Source organism: Phascolarctos cinereus, unplaced genomic scaffold (assembly GCF_003287225.1).
Source record: "Phascolarctos cinereus isolate Bilbo 61053 unplaced genomic scaffold, phaCin_HiC Scaffold_726;HRSCAF=1367, whole genome shotgun sequence".
Classification (NCBI taxonomy): Eukaryota; Metazoa; Chordata; class Mammalia; order Diprotodontia; family Phascolarctidae; genus Phascolarctos; species Phascolarctos cinereus.
In genome coordinates, this window is record NW_027556098.1 from 165,628,221 (window position 1) to 165,652,310 (window position 24,090).

At 35.7% G+C, this 24,090-nt stretch overlaps 1 protein-coding gene across 7 annotated transcripts in view; it reads left to right on the forward strand.

Annotated features, from left to right (window-relative positions):
- ARHGAP15 (Rho GTPase activating protein 15) overlaps positions 1-24,090 on the forward strand; it is an 826,255-nt gene that overhangs the window by 574,571 nt on the left and 227,594 nt on the right. For all 7 annotated transcript variants that reach the window (XM_020984726.2, XM_020984729.2, XM_020984730.2 and 4 more), the window contains one exon: positions 1,824-1,901. In XM_020984726.2, the coding sequence (XP_020840385.1) occupies positions 1,824-1,901 (78 nt within the window). The remainder of the gene's footprint in view (positions 1-1,823; positions 1,902-24,090) is intronic.

Here is a 24,090-nt window from a genome sequence, read left to right on the forward strand (position 1 = left end):
ATGTGATAAAATAAAGACCAAATTTCTACTTTCATCTGAAATAATTACTAGCAAATTTTGAGTGGAATCGTATTTGTACATCTATAAGCAACTCATAATACATGTTTGTTTACATTGGTAGCACCTTAGTATATTAGTCATTACTACCTATCAATAATATCAATAATAAATATTGCTTGTATTTCCCAATGAGTACGAGCAAATTATATACTCCTTTCATTTCCTAGCCTATAGCCTCAGTCAATATCTTCACAAAATTGCTATTCTAAGGAACATACAGAGACTACCTTATAATAATATATGAAAAGTCTATGTACTAGGACCACATGCAGAGTTACATACATACGTACCATATGACTTCACTAATTTTTTATTGTTCAGTCTTTTCTCTGTCATATCTGACTCTTTGTGATGACATTTGGTGTTTACTTAGCAAAGATACTGGAGTGGCTTGCCATTTCCTTCTCCGGTGCATTTTACAAATGAGAGAACTGACGCTAACAGGATTAAGTGACTTGCCCGGCTAGTAAGTGTCTGAGGCCAGATTTGAACTCAGGTCTTCCTGTCTTTAGGCCCAGTGCTCTATGCAGTATGCCACCTAGCTGACTTCATTAATAGTTGTTCCTTAACATTACCCCAAGTAGAACTTTAGCTGCAGCATATACCCGAAGTGGAAATCTGTGCTTTAGAAATTCTATGAGATGTTTCTGCTAAGTTATGTCGTAGAAACAGTGATGATATAACCAAATACCCTCCTTAGCCTGATACCAAAATGGTTTGCAAGTAATAATCTATAAATCAAGGAAATGTGCCAAATAATAAACACGTAGGAATATGGAAATATTGATGTCATTCTAGATAATATTTCACGGCACAGAAAGGCTTTGTCAAGCCTGAATTCTGAATTGCTTGTAGTTGGGAGAGCAGGCACCACTAAGAGACTACTGCTATGAAATCTGAACTCTGTTATTTGTGTCACACATGCTATAAGGGATAACATTAGTGTTTGAGTGTGGATTTCCTCCCTCGTTCCTCAGTCTCTTTGATTACTTAGGCCTAATACCATGGTGATTATATACACGAAAATTTTAATTTATCAAGTATACCGCCGCGTGAAATTCACTTGGTTTTCAATTACCAGGAATCAATTCTCGAGTCATGTAAAACCAACATCCACCTTCTTGGTGAGCTTATTTTTGGGGGAAAGGGGATTTTTTAAATGATCATTGTGCATAGGAACATTAAGTGCTTTTAACACCCTAGATCATCATATTAAATATCCGGAATAGGACTTCCAGTTTGTGTCTTCAAATACCTACACCAGTATCTGCTCTTGCTGTCTTTGGTATAGAACTAAACCCTTGGGTTATTTTGGCTTTCCACAAGAGGGCGTAACACGCATATGCCTGGCAGCCCTGTTTTGATTGTAAATCCCTGACTGAATTCCAGGCTTCTTCCAAGGAAGAGTTATGGTTAGCATGTTCATTGTAACTCCATACTGTCTACTACCATCCCAAACATCTATTAAACATTCAGATTAATTAATGATGAAATGCCTAAAATAACTCTGAAAAATGATAAAATTAGGATTAGCTTCCTTTGGTTTTACATATGTTTATATTTTGCTATTATTGCAGGCAGAGCTAAAATGCCAGATTTTATTATTTTTCTTCTGAAAGGAAGAAGACATTTGATAGAGATTCACTGTATCATTTCCCCTCACATTCATTCAGATACATTTTTTCATTGTTGTTTTTCTGTCACTCACTTCTTATAGCAAGTGCTTTCATAAGCCCATATGAAATATGCACCTCTGTTTCCAGGTCTGGATGTTGATGGAATATATCGAGTTAGTGGCAATCTGGCAACAATACAGAAGCTACGATTTATTGTCAATCAAGGTAAGTGATTCCTTCCCCTCAGTCATTTTTTTAGTGCTCTTCCATCACTAACAATATTTCAGACTCTGCTATAGGCAGTGGATATAAGTTGATGAGTTGAAGGGAAAGAAAGAGAAAAGTTAAAGAAGTACATAGAATAATTAACCAGAAAGGGAAAGCATAATGGGCAGTTTGTGGGGGTGGGGAGGGTAATAGAGAGCTAAAAATGGATGATAGATAGAAAAGTACAGATCAACTGGTGGTGACAAAATAAAAAGGATAATGAACAGAGTAAGACAAACTGGGAGGAGGAGAAATAAGAGAGAAAAGGACTATATTTTAAAAAAAGAATAATGAAATATACATTGGAAGCGTATGTAAGAGTTCAGAAAGATAAGGAATAGGATCATAAAACTTGGAAATATGGAGAAAACCAAGGAGACTTAAACATCTTGAAATTAGAATTAATTTTTTAAAATATCTTTTCATTTTCATCAAACTTATGGAATTTTCTGTTTTGTATTTCTGTCTTTTTTAAACTCTGTTTCTACTCATCAGAAATCAAGAAGTTGATAACTTTTCTATGATTGTCTATTGGCAGTAATAAGGAAACATAAATATACCTAAAAGTATTCTGATCATAAAACACTCATACATACTGCTTTCAGATCTGGAATATAACCCATCTAGAAATCTATTAGAAATTCACAATAAACTTGGCCAAAAATTCTGGACCTCCTTTTTTTCCCCTTCCCACTCTCCCTCCCAAGGATATTCAGCAGCCTAGACACTAAAACCTTGATGGAGCAAAACAGAATAATGGTCTTTTAGATACTGGCCACACTTGGTGATGATTCTATTGATTATGGGAATACTGGAGGAAAATAATCAGTGGAAGAAGATAACATTCCAGTTGGGTAATTGTTGTAAACATCGTAGATGGACAGAGAAAACCAGGCAAGGTATATAAATGAGAGATCATCGTCACTGGGCATATAATGGATAAGGTCTATTCATAAGCTGAGATGTGGAATCTTAAAGAAATTGCAAAGCAATGGAGTTCTAGGAAAACTGCTGTTTCGTCTTTAAACACGCTACGTATTCGTCGTCGTTGTTCTTGACTTACCTCTTTGTGTTGTTGTCCCCAAAAGGAGTTGGTTAGTCACTGAATGTATTTACTGATAAGAAGATTGTCAGAGTTCTCTGGTGTATTCTATTAAATTTAGTATTAGAAGGAGAAGCTAGTGTTGTCTGACATGTCTTTGGGATGGACAAAGGCTATGATGAGTCTAAACCTAAGCACCAGAGACAAGTAATATCTATGTAGTACATACCTAGGGGTGTGTGTGGTTGTGGGTAGGTGTGTATAAATGTGGGTGGGTGGGTGGGTGTGTGTGGGTTGGGGTTTGGAGGGTTGGAAGAGCGAGAGAGGAGTGGGAGGAGAAAAGTCTGAGGTTTAGGAGACTTCCACTTGACTCTGGAGTTCCTCCATAGAGAAAACTCTAGAGTTTTCTTGGATCTACCCTTTAAATTAAAACATGCTTCTTAGCATTTGGTAGCCTTTAAACAACATAACATGTCAACATTGAGTATTTATTAACCTTTGTGAGCCTTTGTCTTTTTTTAACATTAAATTTAAGTTTCTGAATTAACAAAAATCTATGTTCTCTCTCCCTCCTCTCCTCATGTGCAGTGGAGGGGAGAAGGACCCTTATAACAAACATGGCATATTCTAGCAAAATAAATTCCCACATTGGACACACACACACACACACACACACACACATTTAATTCTGCACCCTAAGTCTATCAGCTGTCTTTCAGGATGAGGAGAGCCTTCTGCAGTTAGAGCTAGTTAATGCATTAGTCAGAATTAAGTCTTTCAAAGTTATTTTCCTCTACAATGTGCATATGGTTCTCCTGATTCTGCTTACTTCACTCTGCATCTGTTCATCCAAGTGTTCCCAGAATTCCCTGAAATCTTCTCTTTTATTATTTTTTCTAGCATAGTAGCATTCCTTTACATTCATATCTTTTGTCTTTAACAAGTTGCTCTCCAACCTGGAGAAGCAGCCTTGTGAGGGAGAAGTGTCAAAGTTGAATAGAAAGGGCTGGGTCTTCCTTTAAAAGAATTGGCTTTGAATCCTAGAACTGCTGCTTACTATCAGTATAGATTTATACAAGTCACTTAACCTTTTGAGCTAAATGATTTCTAAAGTCCCTAAAAGGTTTAAGTTCTATGGCTGTCACTAACTTTATTCATATTGGCCCAATTTGGTAAGAGTATTTTCTGAGGGGAAAAAAAAGCATGAACTGGGCCCAGCTTCATTTTTGTTTCCTTTTCAATTAGCTGAAATCATTCCTGCAATGTATTTTGTGCTGGAAGTATGTCCTGATTGGGATTCTAGACAGCTGGGCAACACATTTTTCCTACAGAAAAGAAATCTGAAAACAGAAGCAGCACTAGAAACAAACACTAGTTGCATTTCCTGCCTTAAAAAATATGCTCAGCAGTATGAAAAGGCAAAAAAAAAATCATCTGCAATGAAAATATGAAATCTGTCCATCTTGTCTTTTGTAAGCTAAACTTCACCATCCTCTAAGGCTTTGTAATTCCTCGTGTTTTCATGAGATTTGACAATGTAAAGCTGGACAGAAGGCCTTAGTTGGTATCTGGTAGCACCGAATTGTCAGTAAACTATCTGGTTTATATCACTGTCAGAATAAAACACACGGAATACAAATGATCCTACATTAGGACTTTTGACACTCTCAACTAAGTCCAAATTTTTATAAAAATGACTTTGGATTAGATGGTCAAAGGAGAGCATACACAGCCAATTCTCAATTATCAGTGATCAGATTATCTTTTTAATGAATCACTTACAGAAGACCTGTAACCTCCTCCCTTATGTCACCCATCTGGGTCCTAGTCTACTGACAGCAGAACCAAATCAGGAGGGCAGTCAAGGCTGGGCACAGAAAATGTTGCATTGTCTAAGCATATGGTTCTGTGTGTGTATATGCATGCATGCATGTATGGGTGTGTGGGTGGGTGTGTTGGGACTGAGAGGGTCCTAAGGAGATGAAATGACAAACCATGTGAAAGTGCTTTGAAAAGCATAACATACTATACCAATTAATAGTGTTAATTATTAATATCATAATTATTCAGAAATGAAATTTGCATGATTATGTTTTGTTTTAACATTAAAACTTATTTTCAACTCTAGCTATTAACCAGGATAATTGGGATTTGGCTATATGTTGAGACGAATAAGATTCATTCTATTTTGAATCATAATTTTCTTTCATCTTCTTCACTGTTATAACCCTCAGTAATTTTAAATACACCCATCGGTCCACATTTAACTTGTTTCATTGTTCTCTAAATAAAAAAAAAAATATCATTGGGAACTGGATATTTTGATTAATGCATCCAGATCTCTATTTCAATTAAATTAGATTTTTATTATATAAGCCAAATATACATCTCTTAAAAAATTCACCCCAGTAACAGTAAATATTTGAGTGCTTACAAAATGAGAAAAATCTGCATTTAATATATGTCATATACATACCATCTACTCTTTTTTTTTTTTTTACTAATAGACTAGTTACATTCTGCTTGTTGGTGATGGTAAATAATATTGCCCTGGTAGCATGCAAACAACAAAACTGTTCAGCAATTGATGCCAGAAACTTTTATCTTTGTTTAGGGTTTAATGCCACATTGATACCACAGAAACATCTTAAAATTTTCCAATAAGATATATGCTCTTTGAGAGCAGGAACTATTTCATATTTTTTATCTCCAGCAAATAACATAAGATCTTGCTTATAATGAGCACTTAATAAATGGTTGATGAATTGCATTGAATTCTTAGAAAAAACAGCTTTCTGAATTTTCATCTCTTGGTTCAACAGTGAACAAAGCATGAACCTTCTAGGTGAATTGGGTGAGAGCTCTTAGTTTCATTCTGCTTGTGCCATCTTTTAGCAATGTGTTGGTTTTCTCCAATAAAATGGGGTACATAAACCTAGATCTCAGAGTATCACAGATCTGAGATCTTATATTAATGCTAAAGAATGTTGTATGATTTCATCATCACATTTTCATGCACATTCTCAGAAAGCATAGGCTTTAGCATATAAGATCCTGGGTCACTGTTTAAAGACTTCTGACAATGGGACTTTAAAGATCCTACTAATTTTGTATTAATCTACAAACTCATTCTACCCCCTTATTTTTCAGGACATTTCCTACAAGTAATTTGCTTCTGGCTTTAGAATCTTTTTTTTAAAAAAAAAATCAGATAAAGTCCATACAATCCCCTTCCTTCTGCGAAGGGTAGACTGTTTTAAGGTTCTAAAGAAGATAAATAGCCATAAGGTTAGAAGCAATGGAGTATAATGGAAAGAAGGTTAAGTTTGAAATCAGGTAGCCTGGATTGAAAACCCAGCTCTAACATTTACCAGTTTAGCACAAGTTAACCTCATGAGGTTAGAGGTTAAAATGAGGCGAATAATGCTTGTACTACCTGACTCAGCTTGCTAATGTCAGAAAAGCACTCCATTAATATCAAAGTATCACAATGTTATTAACAAGGTACTGTTTAGACACGTCAGCCAGGTGGCATAGTGGATAGCATATTGGGCCTGGAATCAGGAAGATTCATCTTACTGAGTTCAAATTTGGTCTTGGACACTTACTAACCATGTTACCCTAGGCAAATCTGTTTGCCTTGGTTTCTTCATCTGTAAAATGAACTGGAGAAAGAAATGGCAAACCACTTAAGTATCATTGCCAAGAAAGCACCAAAGGGGATCACAAAGAGTTGGAAACCACTGGATAGCAAACAAACTATTTAGGTTATCTTTGTTAACCCTTAAGGAAAAAAACAAAAGTTGCTTGTAGACTTTTTAGAAAGAAAAGAGGTATCCTGGGTTAGTGGCTATCGAACTAATCTCTAAGCAAAGAAGACCCTGGATTCCAGATCCACCTCTGACACATATATACTATGTGACCTGCATAAATTAAATAGCAGTCTAGTAGGCAACTAATAAAATAAAGTTGAAAAAAGAAAAATTGGTACTTACATTGGTAGAGGAAGTTACCTGCCCTGAGAGTTCCCCCTACTGATGAAATCACATATCCAATACCAATCCATATCCTTCCTGTCAAGTACAAGGGCCCAAGCCCTAAGTAAATGGACACACCTTAAAGGTGTCACTGGGGAATCTTTCATGAGATTACAGAATTAGAAGTAGAAGGAATGGGGCAGCTAGGTGGCACAGTGGACAGAGCTCTGGCCTTAGAGTAAGTAAGACCTGAGTTCAAATGCAGCCTCAGACATTTGACACTTACTAGCTATGTGACCCTAGGCAAGTCACTTAACACCATTGCCTAGCAAAAATAAGTAAATAAATAAATAAATAAAATAAAGCTAGTTCAAATCCTTCATTTTACACATTAAGAAATTGAGACCTAGAAAATTTAAGTGATTTGCTCAAGGTCACACAGCTTTAAGTGCAAAAGCTGGGATTTGATCCCCAGCTCTCTGACTCCAAAACCAGAATTGTTTCCACTATGCTATCTGTCTCCCTTCAGAGTATGTTTAGTGGGTTACACTAAAAAAAAAAAAAAAAAAAAAAAAAGAAGATTCCTCCACCCATCTGTATATCCCCAGAATAGATGAGGAATAGATCTTATTAGGAATTCGGGCAATTTTCTTCATGTAATCATAGAGTATAAAGGAAGACTTTGTGATACACTCAATAACCAGGAGGAATACAATATATACCTCCCATCCTCTGTATACCCATGGAAAAAATTGATTGTGTGTACATGTATATGTTTAAACAGAGAAGGAAAGTGTCATTCTTTCAGGTTTTTTAGTTGCATAGTTTGGATATCTTTGTTTGCCCAAATCCCATTAGAATAGAAGTAAAAAATTGACTATTGGCTTAAATAGATGGCATCACTTGTTTTGATCACACTGAGAACTTGCACTCACCCGTGCAAATCAACTATCAGAGACCCTATTTTGTGTTATCAACTGTACCTAAACTGTATTTCTAAGGATTGGACCTTAGAGCAAAGCAAAGCATTCACTTTAGTAGCTGTCTCTTTGCTGTTATTATCTGCAGCATCAGAAATTGAATAAAAGAAGGGAAAACTAAGAAAGGATGTGAAGAATTGGCAGTTTCATCATGAAATAAGCAATTTGATGAAGCAGGGAAAGATCTAGAGAGGGATTTTTGAACCTACAGTCCTTTTTTTTTAATAAAACAACCCCTGTATCAAGTTCATTCATTTTTCTATTAAGTGAATTTATTCTGCCCTCTTATTATTTTTTAAAGTAAGGTATTTCCTTAAGCTGACTTCACTCTAGCCACCAACAGCAACAGCAACAAAACAAACCATGTTATTTGCTTTATCCTATTCTACAGGGTGGCTTTTTTTTTTGAGGGTTTTTTTTTTTTGAAGGCAGACCATTGATATGATACCTTTTTGGCTTCTTCATGACAAGATTATCTTTTAACAATGATTTATTTTTCCCATTAAAAGCTGAAAAGATCACTTAATCATAAAAGGGCCAGACTATAACATCTTTCAGGGCTTTGGAAACTTTCTTTGGCCTCATTTTTTCAGCTCTGTTGTATCAGTGAGCTAAGAGTTTCAGGGCCTATTGAACGACACTTCACTTTGTTTTCAAGACTTTAAGAGCATGCCCTCTCACTACTGAAAGATGCTGCCCCTAGAGGTCAAACCAATAACAGCTCTTCTGCCCTTTGAAATGCAGGTTTTAGGGTTTGACCTAGCACTATAACAACTTGTGTCTGGCTCACTTAAGCCCCTAAAGGCCACAATGATTGGATGTAGCATAGAAAGAGCCGTAGGCTTTGAGCTAAGAAGAACTGAGTTCAATTTTCACCTGCAATACATATTATCATCTGTGACCATGAACACCCGCTGAGCTTTAATTTCCTTATGTCTAAAATAGCATATCTGAAGTTTCTGTCTCATAGAACCATGCTAAGGCTCAAATGAGATACAGTTTGTGAAGTACTTTGAAAACATTAAAGTGCTATCAATAGAAATGTCTAGTACTATTATTTCCTATGTCATGGACAATCACAAAGCACACATTTCTGACTTGATACAAATTTCAACCAAAGAACAGATTGTATTACTCAATAAGCAAACATTTATTAGTTGCCTATTTTATGAGATGATCCATTTAAGATATAAATACAAAAAAAATGAAATTATCTCTACTTTTAGGGGACTAACATTCTATCATGGAGACAACATGTGTATACACATATATAGTTTTACACATAACCCTTTTATAAAGAAAATATAAAATTACTATAAGGACATTAAATACAAGGTAATTAGAGTGAGAGGGTACTAGCAGTTGAGGAGAAAAAGGAAAGTTTCACGAAGGTGACATTTGAGCTATGTCTTGAAGAAAAAGAAGGACTCTACAAGGTTGGAGAGATAAGCAAGAAATAGCCACTACATGGAGATGAAGGATATAGCTCTCTCTGCCATGTGTGAGGAACATAGAGAAGGAAGGTCAGTTTGGCTAGATTATAAAGTATGGGAGGGGAAGTAGTGTACAATCAGGCCAGAAAGATAGGTTGGAGTCATGTCATAAAGGACTTTAAAATACAAACAAATGAATTTATATTTTACCCAGAGACATTTAGGAGCTGCTGGAGTTTATTGAAAAGGGGAGTAAAATGGTCATAACTGGGCTTAAGGAAAATCACTTCAGTGTCTCTGTGGAGAACATATTGAAATGGGGAGACACTTGAGGTAGAAAGGCCAATTAGGAGGCCATTGCAATAATCTAGGCAAGAGATAAAAAGAGTCTGAAAAGGGGTTATTGCTATCTAAGTAAGAAAAAGGGGTCAAATTCGAGAAATATTGCAGCAATGGTGAGATTTGGCAACTGATTCGACATGTAGGGTGAGTAAGAGTTAGAGGTCAAGTTTGATGCCAAAGTAATGAATCCGGGAAACTGGAAGAATGATGAGATGCCTTTTACAGAAATAAGGAAATTTGGGAAAGGGATGGGTTTGGAGGTAAACATAATGAGATCTTTTGGAGTATGTTGAGTTTGAGATATCTCCAGTATATCTAGTTTAAAATGACCAATAGGCTACCAGTAATGTAAGACCAAGATTCAGAGGAGAAATTGCAGCTAGATGTATACATCTGTGAATTATATACATAGAGATCATAGTTGAAGAAGAGGGCCTAGGGAAACATACGTAGTTAGTGGGTATGAAATAAAGGTGACTGAGCAAGGACTATTGAGGAGTGGTAAGACAGGTTGAAGATTCTCTCTTTATCCTTCAACCTGTTTCATCTATCATTTTGATTTAAAAAAATAATGCAAATAACATGAGATTCTCAAAAATGTACAGAACCAAAGTGGAAACTATGGTAATAATGAACAGTGTTCATTGTCTTTCCCTTTTTTAACCAGTTATGGAATTCGTGACAAACTGACCTTCATTTTACTTCTTTTTTCTACACCCCTGAAACAGCAATTACTAGCACATTTTACTAAATGAGCTAAATGAACCTTTTCCCCCTCTGTCTTTGGCCTCCAGAATGACCATAATCCCCTTTCCAGAATACCTGGTGTTTGTGCAGCTGGTAAAGATATTGACCTTATGTTAGGGAATTACCTTGGCACTCCCTAGAGGGAGACCTTAAATTTCAACCAAGAAGCCAATGGGAGTGTGTAGATTACCCAACTGCAAAAAAGACCATTTTAGAATTTTTAATATGGTCTTAAGGAAAAGAGAGCTCTCTCCAAGAATTGAAAATCACCATAATGTATTTGATATATATAAAACCTATGATGTTTCTTGAGTTCAGGAAACTGATTTTTATTTGACATAATGACATTTTTCCTTAAGGTTTTAATTCTCCTGCCTTGCATTAATTTCTTCTCCATCCTGCATGAACATCAAAAGTTAAAAATAAAGAACAAGGGAACAGATTAAGTAGCAAAGGAATATAAGTTAACTAATCAGGAGATTGTAATAATAGATCTATCTGTTAAACTAAGAAAGGAGTACCAGTCTGACTGAATACAATTTATTCTGCATATGACAAAGTTCACAAGCTGGCATTAACTCTGCCTCTTGGGCTAAGGGCAATACTAAAAAAAAAATCTGGGCACAACTTCAAAATTGGAGTTTGGAGTCAGGTTAGTGAGATGAGCAAAACTACTTGCAGTATTTCTCAAAATTGCAAGAATTTCCACATCATGTAAACTCTTTGTAAGCAGCTTTGAAAGGGAATGGAATCTTACTAAAATGTTATTATTAGTAATCAGAAATTTGTCTAATTTCATGGTGTTGGCAATGTTGGGGAAAAAAAAGTTTGCTGTGAAGAAGAGAGTTGTTCACACAATAGAATCTAATACAATGGAGCCACCTAATAATAATGTCTTAGGAGTCAGAGATCTAGAAATGGGAGATACCTCAAAGGACTTATTGTTTGACACTTTCATTTTAAAGATGAGAAAACTAAATTATAGGTTGATTAAGTCACTTGCCCAAGGCCATACAGGTAGTAAATGTCAGAGGAAAGATCTGAATCCAGGTTCTATGACTTCCAGAGCCAGTGCTATGTCCCTGTTCAGGGTCTATCTTTGGGTGAAAGATAACTCCTTAATTAGGTTCCCTTGAATGAAGTCCAAAAAAGACTCAACATGTCATGTGATGATGGCCTTTAGATTTAAAGATGAGTTATGTAGCTCATACTCAAAAAGAGTTTTCTTAGTTATAAATTATTAAATTTAAAATATCTATCTATCTAATAATAAATAACAGCATTTACATACCACTTTAAGGTTTGCAAAGCGCTTTCAAAGTTTAATTCATTTGATCCTCATAACAACCCCGTGAGGTAGGTGTTATTATTATCCTCATTTTACAGATGAGGAAACTGAGGCACAGACTGGTTAATAGACTTTCCCAGATCATACAGCTACTAAGTATCTAAGGCAGTATTCAAACTCAATTCTTCCTGACTCTAAGTCCCACACTCTATCCACTGCATCATTTTAGTGCCTAATAGAAACAAAATAAGGACATGACCTAGGCTATTCCATAAATTATTTTTGTACTGATTCATGACATTCATACCACAATAAGATCCAAGAAAATCTAGCTGGTCAGATCTGCTGGTACAAACCACCTTGTCCTTGAACACTGTTTCATATTCAAGAAGAAAAAAAGAAGTTGGTACCCTATACAACTTCACTAATGTTAAGCAGTAGAGTCAGTAAACCCCAGACACATTTGATCACACCCATTATCTATAAGCTACAGAAGAACGAACATAGTGTTTGGTCACATAGTATAGCTAGACGTCTCTTTCTACTCCCAAGGCCAGGATTTGGGGAGGGTCAGGAGGAGTCATGTAAGAGTTGGAAGAGAGGTTAATGGCACTTCAAGTCAACCCTAAGGACCATATTTTGATAGTATATATTTCTTCACAAAGGAAATTGTTATTTCCAGTAATTACAGTTGTGATAAGTCACATATTGATATATCAGCTTCCCTTCCAATCCCCCAAAGAATTCAGTATTCTTTACAAACATTTACTAAGAGTGTGATTTGGGAAGAGAAAAAGTATTATTTTCATCATCAATGTGCTTCAGAAACTCCCAAAGCTCTTTTAGAAAAGGAACTTCTCTTTTTCTCTAAAATCTGAAGATCACTGGGCAGAGATAACTTTGTGATAACCTGACAACAGAGCCCATAAAGGGTATAAGGCATTTGGTGCTATTGAAGTACTTTTTTAACTTATTGCTGGCAATCTGGGATATAACAAAAAGGGGGATATATCTGAAATAGACTGATTTACCAGTGGAAAATCCTAATCTATTGAAGACCCTAGCGAGAGAACCCAAGGTGAAGTCTATGATTTTTTAAAAAATCAGTGGGAATTCAGAGAATATTTGGAAGATTTACATGAACACATGAATAGCAAATGAAACAATACTAGGAAAAAAATAAATATGACTGCAACAATCTAAACAGAAAGAATAACATGAAACCAAATACTATCTAATTAGAATGACCAAGTTTGTCCCAAGGGAACAGTTAAGAGAACCCTCTTTTCTTCCCTTTAATTTCAGAAGAGGGAGACTAAGGGTATGGGATATTAGATAAAGTTGATGTGTTGCCTTTGCTGAAATGTCATCTTTGTTTTTCCTCTTTAATCTTTATAAAAAAGGAGAGTTTATTGTGCAAGGGAGGGAAGTGAGATGTATTCAGAAATTAATGGGATAAATAGCAAAAGTCATCAAAAGTAAATTTAAATTAAAAAATCCATTGAGGAGATGAGTCAGTAACAATATGTAGGGAAAATCATACAAGAAAAATCCAAATTGATTAGTATATTTTAACTTGAAAATTACCTAAGATAGAACATAATCTTCATGACAGATAAACCCTATATGCCAAATTTCATAATTCTGTATTTATGCCCTTTCTATTTTGTAATGGGAATATGATGTAGAATAGTCAAAGCTAACTATTTTCTGTATTTGACTATAGTTCAGAGGAAAATCCAAGTGGAAAGTTCTTTTGAAATTCAATGACAATATGAGATATTTTAATGGAAAAATTGTTCAGAAAGAAAGTCACACCTTTGCTTATGCTATCCCCTCCCCATCTAAAAGATCTTTTTCCTCACCTCTTATTCTCTGAATCCTACACTTTTTCCAAGATCAGGTTAGCACCCATCTATTTTTCAGAGTCTTCCCTGGCCACTCCCCAGTTCTCAATCATCTCTTCCTCCTCTGTACTCTTATAATGCACAATACATATAGATAGATATAGATATAGATATAGATATAGATATAGATATAGATATAGATATAGATATAGATATAGATATAGATATAGATATAGATATAGATATAGATATAGATATAGATATAGATATAGATATAGATATAGATATAGATATAGATATAGATATAGATATATAGATGTAGATATAGATATATGTCACACATTGGAAAATAAACATATATTACATTGTGTTCTTAGATGGTTTTATGGGGTGGGGGCATGAAGTATGTGTGGGGGCATGAAGTATGTGTGCATACGATGTCTTCCCAATCAGCTGATTAATTCCCAGAAGTCTGAGCCTGTCTTCCCCTATTGTACTCAATACCTCTTCCTTTTCCATATCAGCTTCTTCAGTTTATTCACTCTCCATCTCCAAATCACATTCTCCCTGAGCCCACTGACCTATACACCTACTCCCCTTGTCTCCTAATAGATTCCCACTGCATATAAAACAAATCATTGTATAATAATTGGCTGAATGGAATACAAAATTAGAATGCCAATGACCGCTGAGGATAGACTTTACTTTTACCTGAAAGGAACTATCCTATAATGTGTCATCAGAGGATTAAAGAGAGCACCTTTGTAGCTTTATCTCCATTTTCAACACTGATTTCTGTGTGACCCTGGGCAAGCTGCCAGTCTTTGGGTGGCTTAATTCCCTCTGTAAAATATATATGAAAACAATCTACTTCACAGATAGTATCAGAAGAAAACCAATTTTTAAAATAAGCTTACAAAACGTTGTAGAAGGAAGAGGTATCATCCAGATACTATTAGCAAAAATGTCAGCACCCAGTTTATCTGTATAGTTGCCCATTATTGTTGTTTAGTCATTTTTCAGTCATATCTGACTCCTTGTGACCCCTTTTGGGTTTTTTTGGCAAAGATGCTGAAGTGGTTTGCCATTTCCTTCTGCAGCTCATTTTACAGAGGAGGGAAATGAGGCAAAGGAGGTTAATAAGATGACTTGTCCAGGGTCACACAGCTAGTAAGTGTCTGAGGCGGGATTTGAACTGAGGAAGAGGAGTCTTCCTGACTCCAGGTCCAGCATTCTATCCACTGGCCACCTAGCTGCCCCATATATACCCACTTGGACATAAAAAAACAAAATCATGCAAAATCCACTCTTTTTCCACTCTTCATCTTATCTCTAGTCATATCAAAGAAAAATGTGACCTTCTCTGTGCAACAGAAAGGCTCACCCACCATTACACTAACTCTTTGAACTTCTACCCTTTAGCTTCCTTTACCAGCACCTTCATCCCCAAAACTACTTGCTCAGCCTTGACTATTCTACATCGTATTCCCATTACAATGCACAGGCCAACTGACTTATTACTGCTGGTGGTAATGTACTCAAGTGGTCATTAGACCTTTTCTTGAAGATGTCTAGTGAATGAAAACCTATTATTTTCTGAGGCAACCTGTCAGACGTCAGTATATTTCTAATTGATAGGAAAATTTTCCATACATGAAGGTGAAATGTACCTCAATGTGCTTTCCTGTCTCAATGCCAGTTCTGCCCTTTGAGACTCAGCAGAGCATCTATGATCCTTCTATCTGGTAAACCTTCACATATTTCAAGACAGTATATATGCCCTGGCCCTATGTCTTCTCAGAGTACATGCATATCTATACACATCTACACAGTATATGCATGTGTATATGTATACAGTATGTGGATGCATGTGGTATAAATACATAAATATAATCCTACATCAGTACATATGTGTATATTCAAACATATATGTATGCAGAACAATGCAGATGGCAAAATGACAAAGGAGACAAAAGAAAGCCACACAAAGAACCATTTTAAATCCCAATCTATATAAAAAGGAGCTAACCAGGGAAATTCAAAACACCCAAGACCAATGACTAAATACAAATTTACATGTAAACCAAGAAACTCCTAGATGATTTCCCCCCATGTCTTTGTTCATACCACCCTGGATGTTTGCAGAGGAGACACGATTTGAACACTGTCATTGCACTAGGGGTAAGAAAAGCCTATGCTAATTGTAAAATACAGCCCCATGCCTCAAGAAGCTGTAACCCAGCATTAATGAACTTTTTTTTAATGCTCAGCTCAATCCTTACTGAAAAAGAAAAGATCTCTTTTAGCCAAATCCTCATATTCCTTATCTGCTAAAGGCAATATGTTTGCATCCCATGTGAGAGAGAATGGTTAAAATAAGGGCTTTAAAATGGGTTTAAAGTTTTGAAGACTTCTCTTGTTCATAGTAATTTTCCCTAGAAAAGAAATTTATAAATTCCTTTCCCTAATGGTCCCTCTGCAAGAAAACAAGAATATACCAGTATAAGTTCCACTGTAGGAAAATCAAAAATATCATGTGAACTACAAATATGTTAGCCAATTGAGAATATTTATTAACTAAATAATTTAATAATAAAGAAAATGCCTACTTGATTAATTGTTACAGAGTAAAAATTACAATAAAACTGTCTTGATCAGTGCTTTGCAGAAGCACCATTACTGTCTGTGCAGTTGTTTAACAAGGATTTAATTGGAAAGATAAGTGAATGCACATTTAAAAGTATTGTTAATTTGCTTTATAATCACCCCATCCTTCACAGTATTGACAGCACTAGGCACAAACCCCTTTCTGTTTTACAAGTATTATTTTCCATATGTGCACAATAAATTCTGAAGCAGTAATTGGAAATTTTATGGATTCCAACATACCTAGTGTATTGAATTTAGAGGTTCAATATACCCTTTTAAGAGGTAACCTAACTATAGTAGTTTGGAAGAAGTGAATGATCTCTGATCTATATATTTTCAACAATTTACTATATACCATACTTATATTTCTGTCCTTTTCTGTTAAAAAATATATTTAAAATGTTATGCTTAATCCTAATCAAACCAGTATTGGCAGAAGAAAAATTGCCCTGATGGTTTCTATTGTATATGGGTTTATATTCATATTTCATTACTTCAGGGAGGCTCCACAAAGTCCTACTCAGATGCTTCATTGGGGTATGGAGGTGACCCTGGATTCTTGAATGCAATGTGGGTGCAAAGTCCTACAGAGCTACAAAGGTTTAAAAGTATGGACCCAAGTGGCAAATCCAAATTTTGCTCACCAAGAGATGGGATGGCTGATTTAGCCACTCTGATCTAAGCAAAAGACAAAAATACAAAATGGTCCTCAGTTCTGTGAACTCACCAGCACCAGCACCAAACAAAAGAGCTCAGAAACCATTTTATACAACAAACATTGAATGTCTTTGCCAAGAGAAGGTCCAACCAATAGGAAAACACAAGTTTACAGTAAAAGTACATTTACGAAAGATGGAGGAAAAAAGACAGAAGAATGTGAATAGTGCTGTCTCACAAAACAGCAAAAAGTAACTGAGGATAAAGTGAGCCTAAGAGAACCTGGAATGATATAATCCTGGGCCGAATTATCCCAAGAGCATTTGCAGATTCAAACAAGAAGGGGACAAAAAACAACCTAAATTAGAACAGATATCCTAGAATTTTATAGTAAGCTATTGTTGCTTTGGACCACCACTTTGGGCTCTACCATCTCCATACTCAGTATGATATATAGAAAAGAAGACAAAGTCGGGAAAAGTGGTTTAGATCTAACCAAAGAGACAGAGAAGAAAAAAACATGTTGAGGTAGACACCATTGTAAAGACATACATGGATCAATTTTTAACGTAGCCTTCTTATTATTATCATTGTGTCTCCCAGGCATATATTGAGATCATATAATATTCTGTCAAAAATACAGCTCTGCAGAACACTTTGTTCAATGATCCATTGAACATAGAGAGATGTATGTTCACCTAAAGTATTCATCAATGATATAGTAGATGACCTAAAGAAGGGAAGATTCCAAAAGGATAAAATTGATCACAGATGGTACTTGTGCCAATAAAGGTGATCAACAATACTACTATTATTTAATAACAAAAATAAAAATAACTAGCATTTATATCTTGTTTGATTCTCACAACAACCCTAGGAGATAGGTACCATTGTTAGTTATCCATATTTTATGGATGAGGAAAGTGAGGCAGACAGAATTGAAGTGCCAGCCTATATGCCTGGTTTCTCCTATCTATAAAGTCTTTATAATGATGATCTATGCTTGGTATTGAGGGCTTCCTTGATGAAAACATGAAAAGGGAACAGTCAGACTTTTATAGAATATTTTTCTATATTAGACCCTATTTTTACAGACCCAAAAACTGATTGAGAGGGATAGACAGAAGATATCTAGTATTTATTAATTTTGAAGCATTTTATTCCACAGAAAAATAATCAGTTATTCTTGATGTCTCCTCTGCATGTGCTAAAATTATACAAGAGTATGACAAACACAACTATGCAGATAACTTTACTCAATAATCCACTAGACAGTGATATCACATTTTTTTTAAAAAGAAGACATTTGTTCATCTAAGGCAGAGATGGGGAACCTATGGTCTTGAGACCACATGTGGTCCTCTAGGTCCTCAAGTGAGGCTCTTTGACTGAATTCTAACTTCACAGAAGAAATCCTTTTATTAAGAGGATTTGTTCTGTGAAGTTTGGATTCAGTCAAAGGGCCGCACTTGAGGACCTAGAGGACCACATGTGGCTATTAAGAGCTCAGGTTTGCCACCCTGATTTAGACAATGCCCATCAGTTGAAGAATAGTTGAATAAGTTGTAGTATGTGATTGTGATGGAATACCATTGTGCTATAAAAAAATGATGTGAAGAATAAATTCAGAAAAACTTGGGAAGATTTATATGAACTGATGCAAAGTGAAGTGAGCAGAGCCAAGAAAACATTGAACACAGTAATGGCAATATTATAATGTTGATTGAATATGAAAGACTTTGCTACTCTGATCAATACAATGATCTTAAACAATTCCATAAGATTCCCAGTTATATCTCCATTATTCTGGGCACTGAATTTTAGAAAAGACACTGTTAACTGGACAAATATCCATAGGGCTTCAAAGTCATATTATATAAAGATCAGGTGAAGAAATTGGGGGTACTAAGGCTAGAGAAGAGGAAAAAAATCTATCTATCTTCAAGTATTTGAAAAGCTGTCATGCAAAGCAGAGATTATACTTGTTCAATTTAGCCCCAGAGACAGAACTAAGAGATATGAGTGAACATTGAAGAAAAGCAATTCTTTATAAGGAAATCTTTCTCACAATTAGAACTATGCAAAATTACAGTGGGCTATCCCAGGAGGTAGTGAGTTCCTTCTCTTTGAAAGTTTTCCAGTAAGGTTAGATAGCCACTTTGGGAGTATGTTTTAGAGGGGATTATTATACAGATATACTTTGGACTAAGTGCCATCTTTGGCCCCTTAAGACTTTTAAATAACTGTTAAAGTCCGTGGTAATAGAATCATTATATGTGATTAGGCGCAAATAGAGCAATGGAGTAAAACTGAAACCAATAAAATGGACAGCTTTGTCATTTGATTGGTAGCCAAAAGATATTTTAAAACAGAGAAAATAATCTAGCACTTTGGGTGAATTCTCTATGGAGGATAAAGGAAAAGCCCTGGATACAAATTGTAGAGAATAAGGCTTGGCGAAGTTATCTTATATTACTCTTTGCTTGTGTTATATCTCCTTCTCCTCCCCCCACACCCAACCACAGACTCTGTGTGTGTGTGTGTGTGTGTGTGTGTGTGTGTGTGTGTGTGTGTGTGTTTCTTTCTGTGTCTCGGTCTCTGTGTTTTCATCTCTCTCTCCTTTTCATCTTTTTAGCCTTGAATCTGAGAGGATGTGCCATCCTCACATGTGTAGGAAGGCCTCATAGCACTGAAATCAAGAATGTTTCTAAATAAGGAGTCCTACTAAGATGGTGACCTCATCAGTGAGGATTTATATTTCCTATTGTAAAATTAATGTAATCAGTAGAAGTTCTATCCAGTAATGGACCTGGACAGCATGGCCAAAAACAGAAATGATTGCAAAGAGCAGCACTCTCTGAGTTAATAAATAAAGACATCTTTAGAGGTCTTCCTTGTTATTTGGGATGTTTGGAACAAATTCAATGTGATTCAGATATATTTGTTGTGTACCTAGCACTCAGTATAGGAACCTTGAGTGAGGTTTTGATGGAATAAAAGAAATATATTAAGAATATACATTGCCCTCAACTTCTAACCTAATAATGCCTGCAGGCATTTTCACTGGCTGTCTTGCTGGCCCGAAAGGCTTTCCTTGTTCATCTCATCCTCCTGGATCCTCTGGCTTCCTTCATATCCCAACCAAAATCGCAACTGATAAAAGTACATTTCCTCTTTTTAATCATTTCTTTTTGTTGTCCTGTATATAGTTTTTTTGTGCATATTCATTCACATCTTGTCTTCTCCCATTAGATTGTCAGCTCCTTGTAGGCTTGTTCAGTAGTGTCTGACTCCTCATGACCCCAGTTGGGATTTTCTGGGCAAAGATACTGGAGTGGTTTGCCATTTTCTTCTCATTTTACAGATGAGGAAACTAAAGCAAACCAACAGAGTTCAGTGATTTGCCCAGGGTCACATAGCTAGTAAATGTCTAAGGCTAGATTTGAACTCATGAAGTTGAGTCTTTCTGACTTCAGTCCTTGGGCTTCATCACTGTGCCAGCTGCCTGCCCTCCTTGCAGGTAGGTACTGTCTTTTGCCTTGTTTTGTTTCCCCAACACTTAGCACAATATAGATGCTTAACTGACTCACTAATAAAAGTGGGAAAAACAAAGCAATGTGTTTTCTAAAACCTTGTATTCAGAATGTCTGAAGTTTCTGTTTTTTTAGCAAATAAGGTCCTAATAGCTCCTCTTTCTATGACTGAGGACTGTTGGCTAGTAGAGGTTTGGAGCTGATTTGGATACTAACCCATCAAGTTAATCCAAATACAGTGGGAGTTTTCTAAAGCATCAATGTTTATTCATTTTAAAAGGGACAGTGCTTAAGCTTCCTTTTAAAAAATGCAAAGGAAATATAGTACAGAATATGAATCTTCATTATAAAATCCTCCAATTATTTCCACCGATCCCATTATGTCTATTTCAAACTTCATTCTAAAGGCACAACATCCACCTCTAATTACTCCGACCTAAAAAATTGTAGTCATTTTTATGTCTGTTGTATCAGAATATTAAAAGGAGGTTTTAAAAAATATAGAGTTGGTGAAAAATTTTCTAAAATATTTTCTTATAGGAAAAGTCAGGAGAAATGACTTCTGATCATATGAAAATTTGACTTGGCATACATATGAACTGTTTTGAGACAGTAGTAGAATAAGTTCTTTTTTTTTTCTTCTGCAAGCTTCTTTTCCCTCTGGATAAAAGTAACTATTTCAAGTAATATTTCTAGATAAACTTTTTTATGTTTAGAGTTCTTTTTGATTATGAATTTAATACTCATAAATATAATCATCCCACCATAAAAAGAACAAAAGAGAGTGTTGCCTAAGAAACTGTGAAGTTGTCACAATTTGTTTAAGAGTATCTTAAATTTGACAATAATAACAAAATTTCCCTGTTGGACAATTTTTCATAAAACCTTAATTTTGCAATACTCTCAAAATATTTGCTTCACTCTTTCCACTTGATTGGAAGCTTCTGGAGGGCAGCAACTCCAATTATTTGTCATTTTGTCTCATCAGTGCCTCTTCATCTAGTGAGTACTCAATGAATGTCAGCTGAATTGAATGTCAAGCCTCATTGATCCATGTTTCTCTTATGCTTATGGAGGAAAAGCCATATGTATTGGGCTGAACATGTTGAATAGCTTGTTGATAAACATTAATTAAACCAGTAATTAAACATTCATTAAACCACTAAGCATTTGATAATATCTTATTTTCACCTCCATGTCCTGCCCTCCACTCTTTGAGAGCTTGGTATACATTAAGTTTTCTTTTCTTTTAAAATCCATTTTGTAAATTTTTTCATCATATTCTCCTTAGCACCAAACCTAAAGCAAAAGTATGACATGCGTTTTCAAAAATCATTTAAAAGGTCAAAGTTTCTATAAGATTGGGCCCTTCAAATGCTATGCATTTGAAGCCACTACATTTTAGAAAATCTAAGAGAAAAATCATGAAATGTTCAGTTACCCCCTCAATTAACTAAACTATGAGAGAAAACTAGGCTATGATGGGGGAGGGGAGTGATAAATTGGAAAGGGAGCAGAGGCAGGCTGTATGGGCCTATGTCTTTACGACTCTGACAAACATTGGATGGAGGAGAGATGTGAGAATCTTTCATGCCCCAGTAGGGGGAGCTTCCTTTTCCCTCCCCAGAGTACCAGCATGGTGCCTGTGTTTAAATAAGCCATCCAAAAATGCAGACTTTTCATTTTCATTTTGCAAGTGGGAAATTTTCGCCATGTGATGGGCACATTACTCTTCTTAGCGACACATTTTTGTGCAAACTCATTTGGGAAAGAATAGGAAATTTAGAATACTGCCTTCATATTTCTTCTGGAAATGTTAGCCGGAATCCATTATTTCCAAACCTGATGAGGATTATGGCTCATTTGTATTTCACAGCAACCCATTTTGTATTCTTTTTTGTGAGTGTGAAGTAAATAAGGGATGATACCTTTCTAATAGTGCCTATATTTTTTGTTATTGTTGTTGTTTTCCATATGAATAGTTTTATTCTGGAATTGAGGGGAAGGGGATATAGGGACAGAAGGCTTCAGCTTTCATCTGAAAAAGCAGTATTTCCTCCTGCCTGAAGTATTGTTCTGTTTTGTTTTTTTAATCACACAAGTAGGGGGGAACAGAAGAGAGAATAACTTAGGTCATTTTGGACATCCACAATCATGTAATTTTAGAGTAAGTATTGTTCAACAACATCCAAAACGTTATCTCCTACTTCACCAGATTACTATAATTATTTTTCATGTTGTGGTCCATAGAATTTTGGAACTGCAAGGGATCTTAAAGGTCATCTAGTCTGACCCTCTCATTTTAAAGACTAAGAAGCTGAAGCCTAGAGAACTGAAACAATTGCCCAAGTTAGAAAACTTTCTAGTGGGGAGGCAGGGAGAAGAGGAGGAATTCTAGAGGTGAGAAGAGAGCAACTGTGATGGAACAAAAACAATTTAAAGTTCATCTGGAAAATCTGACTATGAATTGCAATTTCGATCTGAGCCATAGGATCGTGGACAAATTATTATCTCTCTGAGCTTCAAATTGCTCTTCTATATAATCATGCTGGATGGCTTATTTACCCACAGTACTCCACTGAGTTGTTGTGATAATCAAATGATATAATGAGCATGAGTGCTTGGAAAATCACCACCAAAAAAGTCTTTTAATTAGTGATAATAAGTAGAAGTATAGATTAAGAGCCTGAACCAAGGCCCAGAGAAGTTAAGTCATTTGCTGAAGGTCACTCAAGTGGTAAATAACAAAAGCAAAATTGGAACTCAGTTCTTGTGATTCCAAAGAGAACCCTCTTTCCACTGTGGCATTCTGTCTTCTATTATTCATAATAATAGAAACACTTAAAGAGATACATTAGGTTTTTCTAACCACTAGGAAACTGTATACTCTGTATTAGTAGTTTTATAATACTCACTTCCTGGGAAGACCTGACACTGTACAATGTCCCAGTTACCTGTGCAGATAAGAGACAAAGAGAGACCTAAACTGGAAAGTAAAGATTCTAATTCACTTAATGAGCAAACAAAACCCATCTCCTTCTTCCTCTATGATTAGCTACGAATCTAGAGACAATCTAACCCTATGGGCCAGGGATGGAAAGGGCTAGCTAGTCATATGAATAATGGTAACTGAAATAACATACCTTAACCATAGTCTACCTGATAAACTTTCATTTAAGTAGGCTCAAATTGATGAGGTTCATTTTCATCCAGGGCTTTCTCAGCCAGACACTGGGGAAGTTGAGAAACCATACCATCTGGACTGGATATCAACTCTCAATTTAATTCCAACTTTGTTGACCTTGAGTGTGCTGCCAAGGACTATCTTTCATATCACCTAATTTTTCGTACACTTCATTTGTTGGATCTTGACCATTTATGGAATATCTGGTTCTTTCATGCTATGAGCACCCAGAATCCCAAGCCATACAAGGCCACTAGCAAGCCAGAAGAATAAGGAAAACATACCAGGGAATGAGTTATTAAAAATCAAGACAAAATGCTAATATCCAGTTTATTAAATCAAGAGATATTGCCTGGAAGAGACTTCAGAGGTCATTGAGTCAATATTCTTGTTTCCAAGGTGTTGAACTAAAGCCAAACTATCTAATTTTATGCTTTAAAAGTTTTAGGGAAATGAATTCCACTGCTG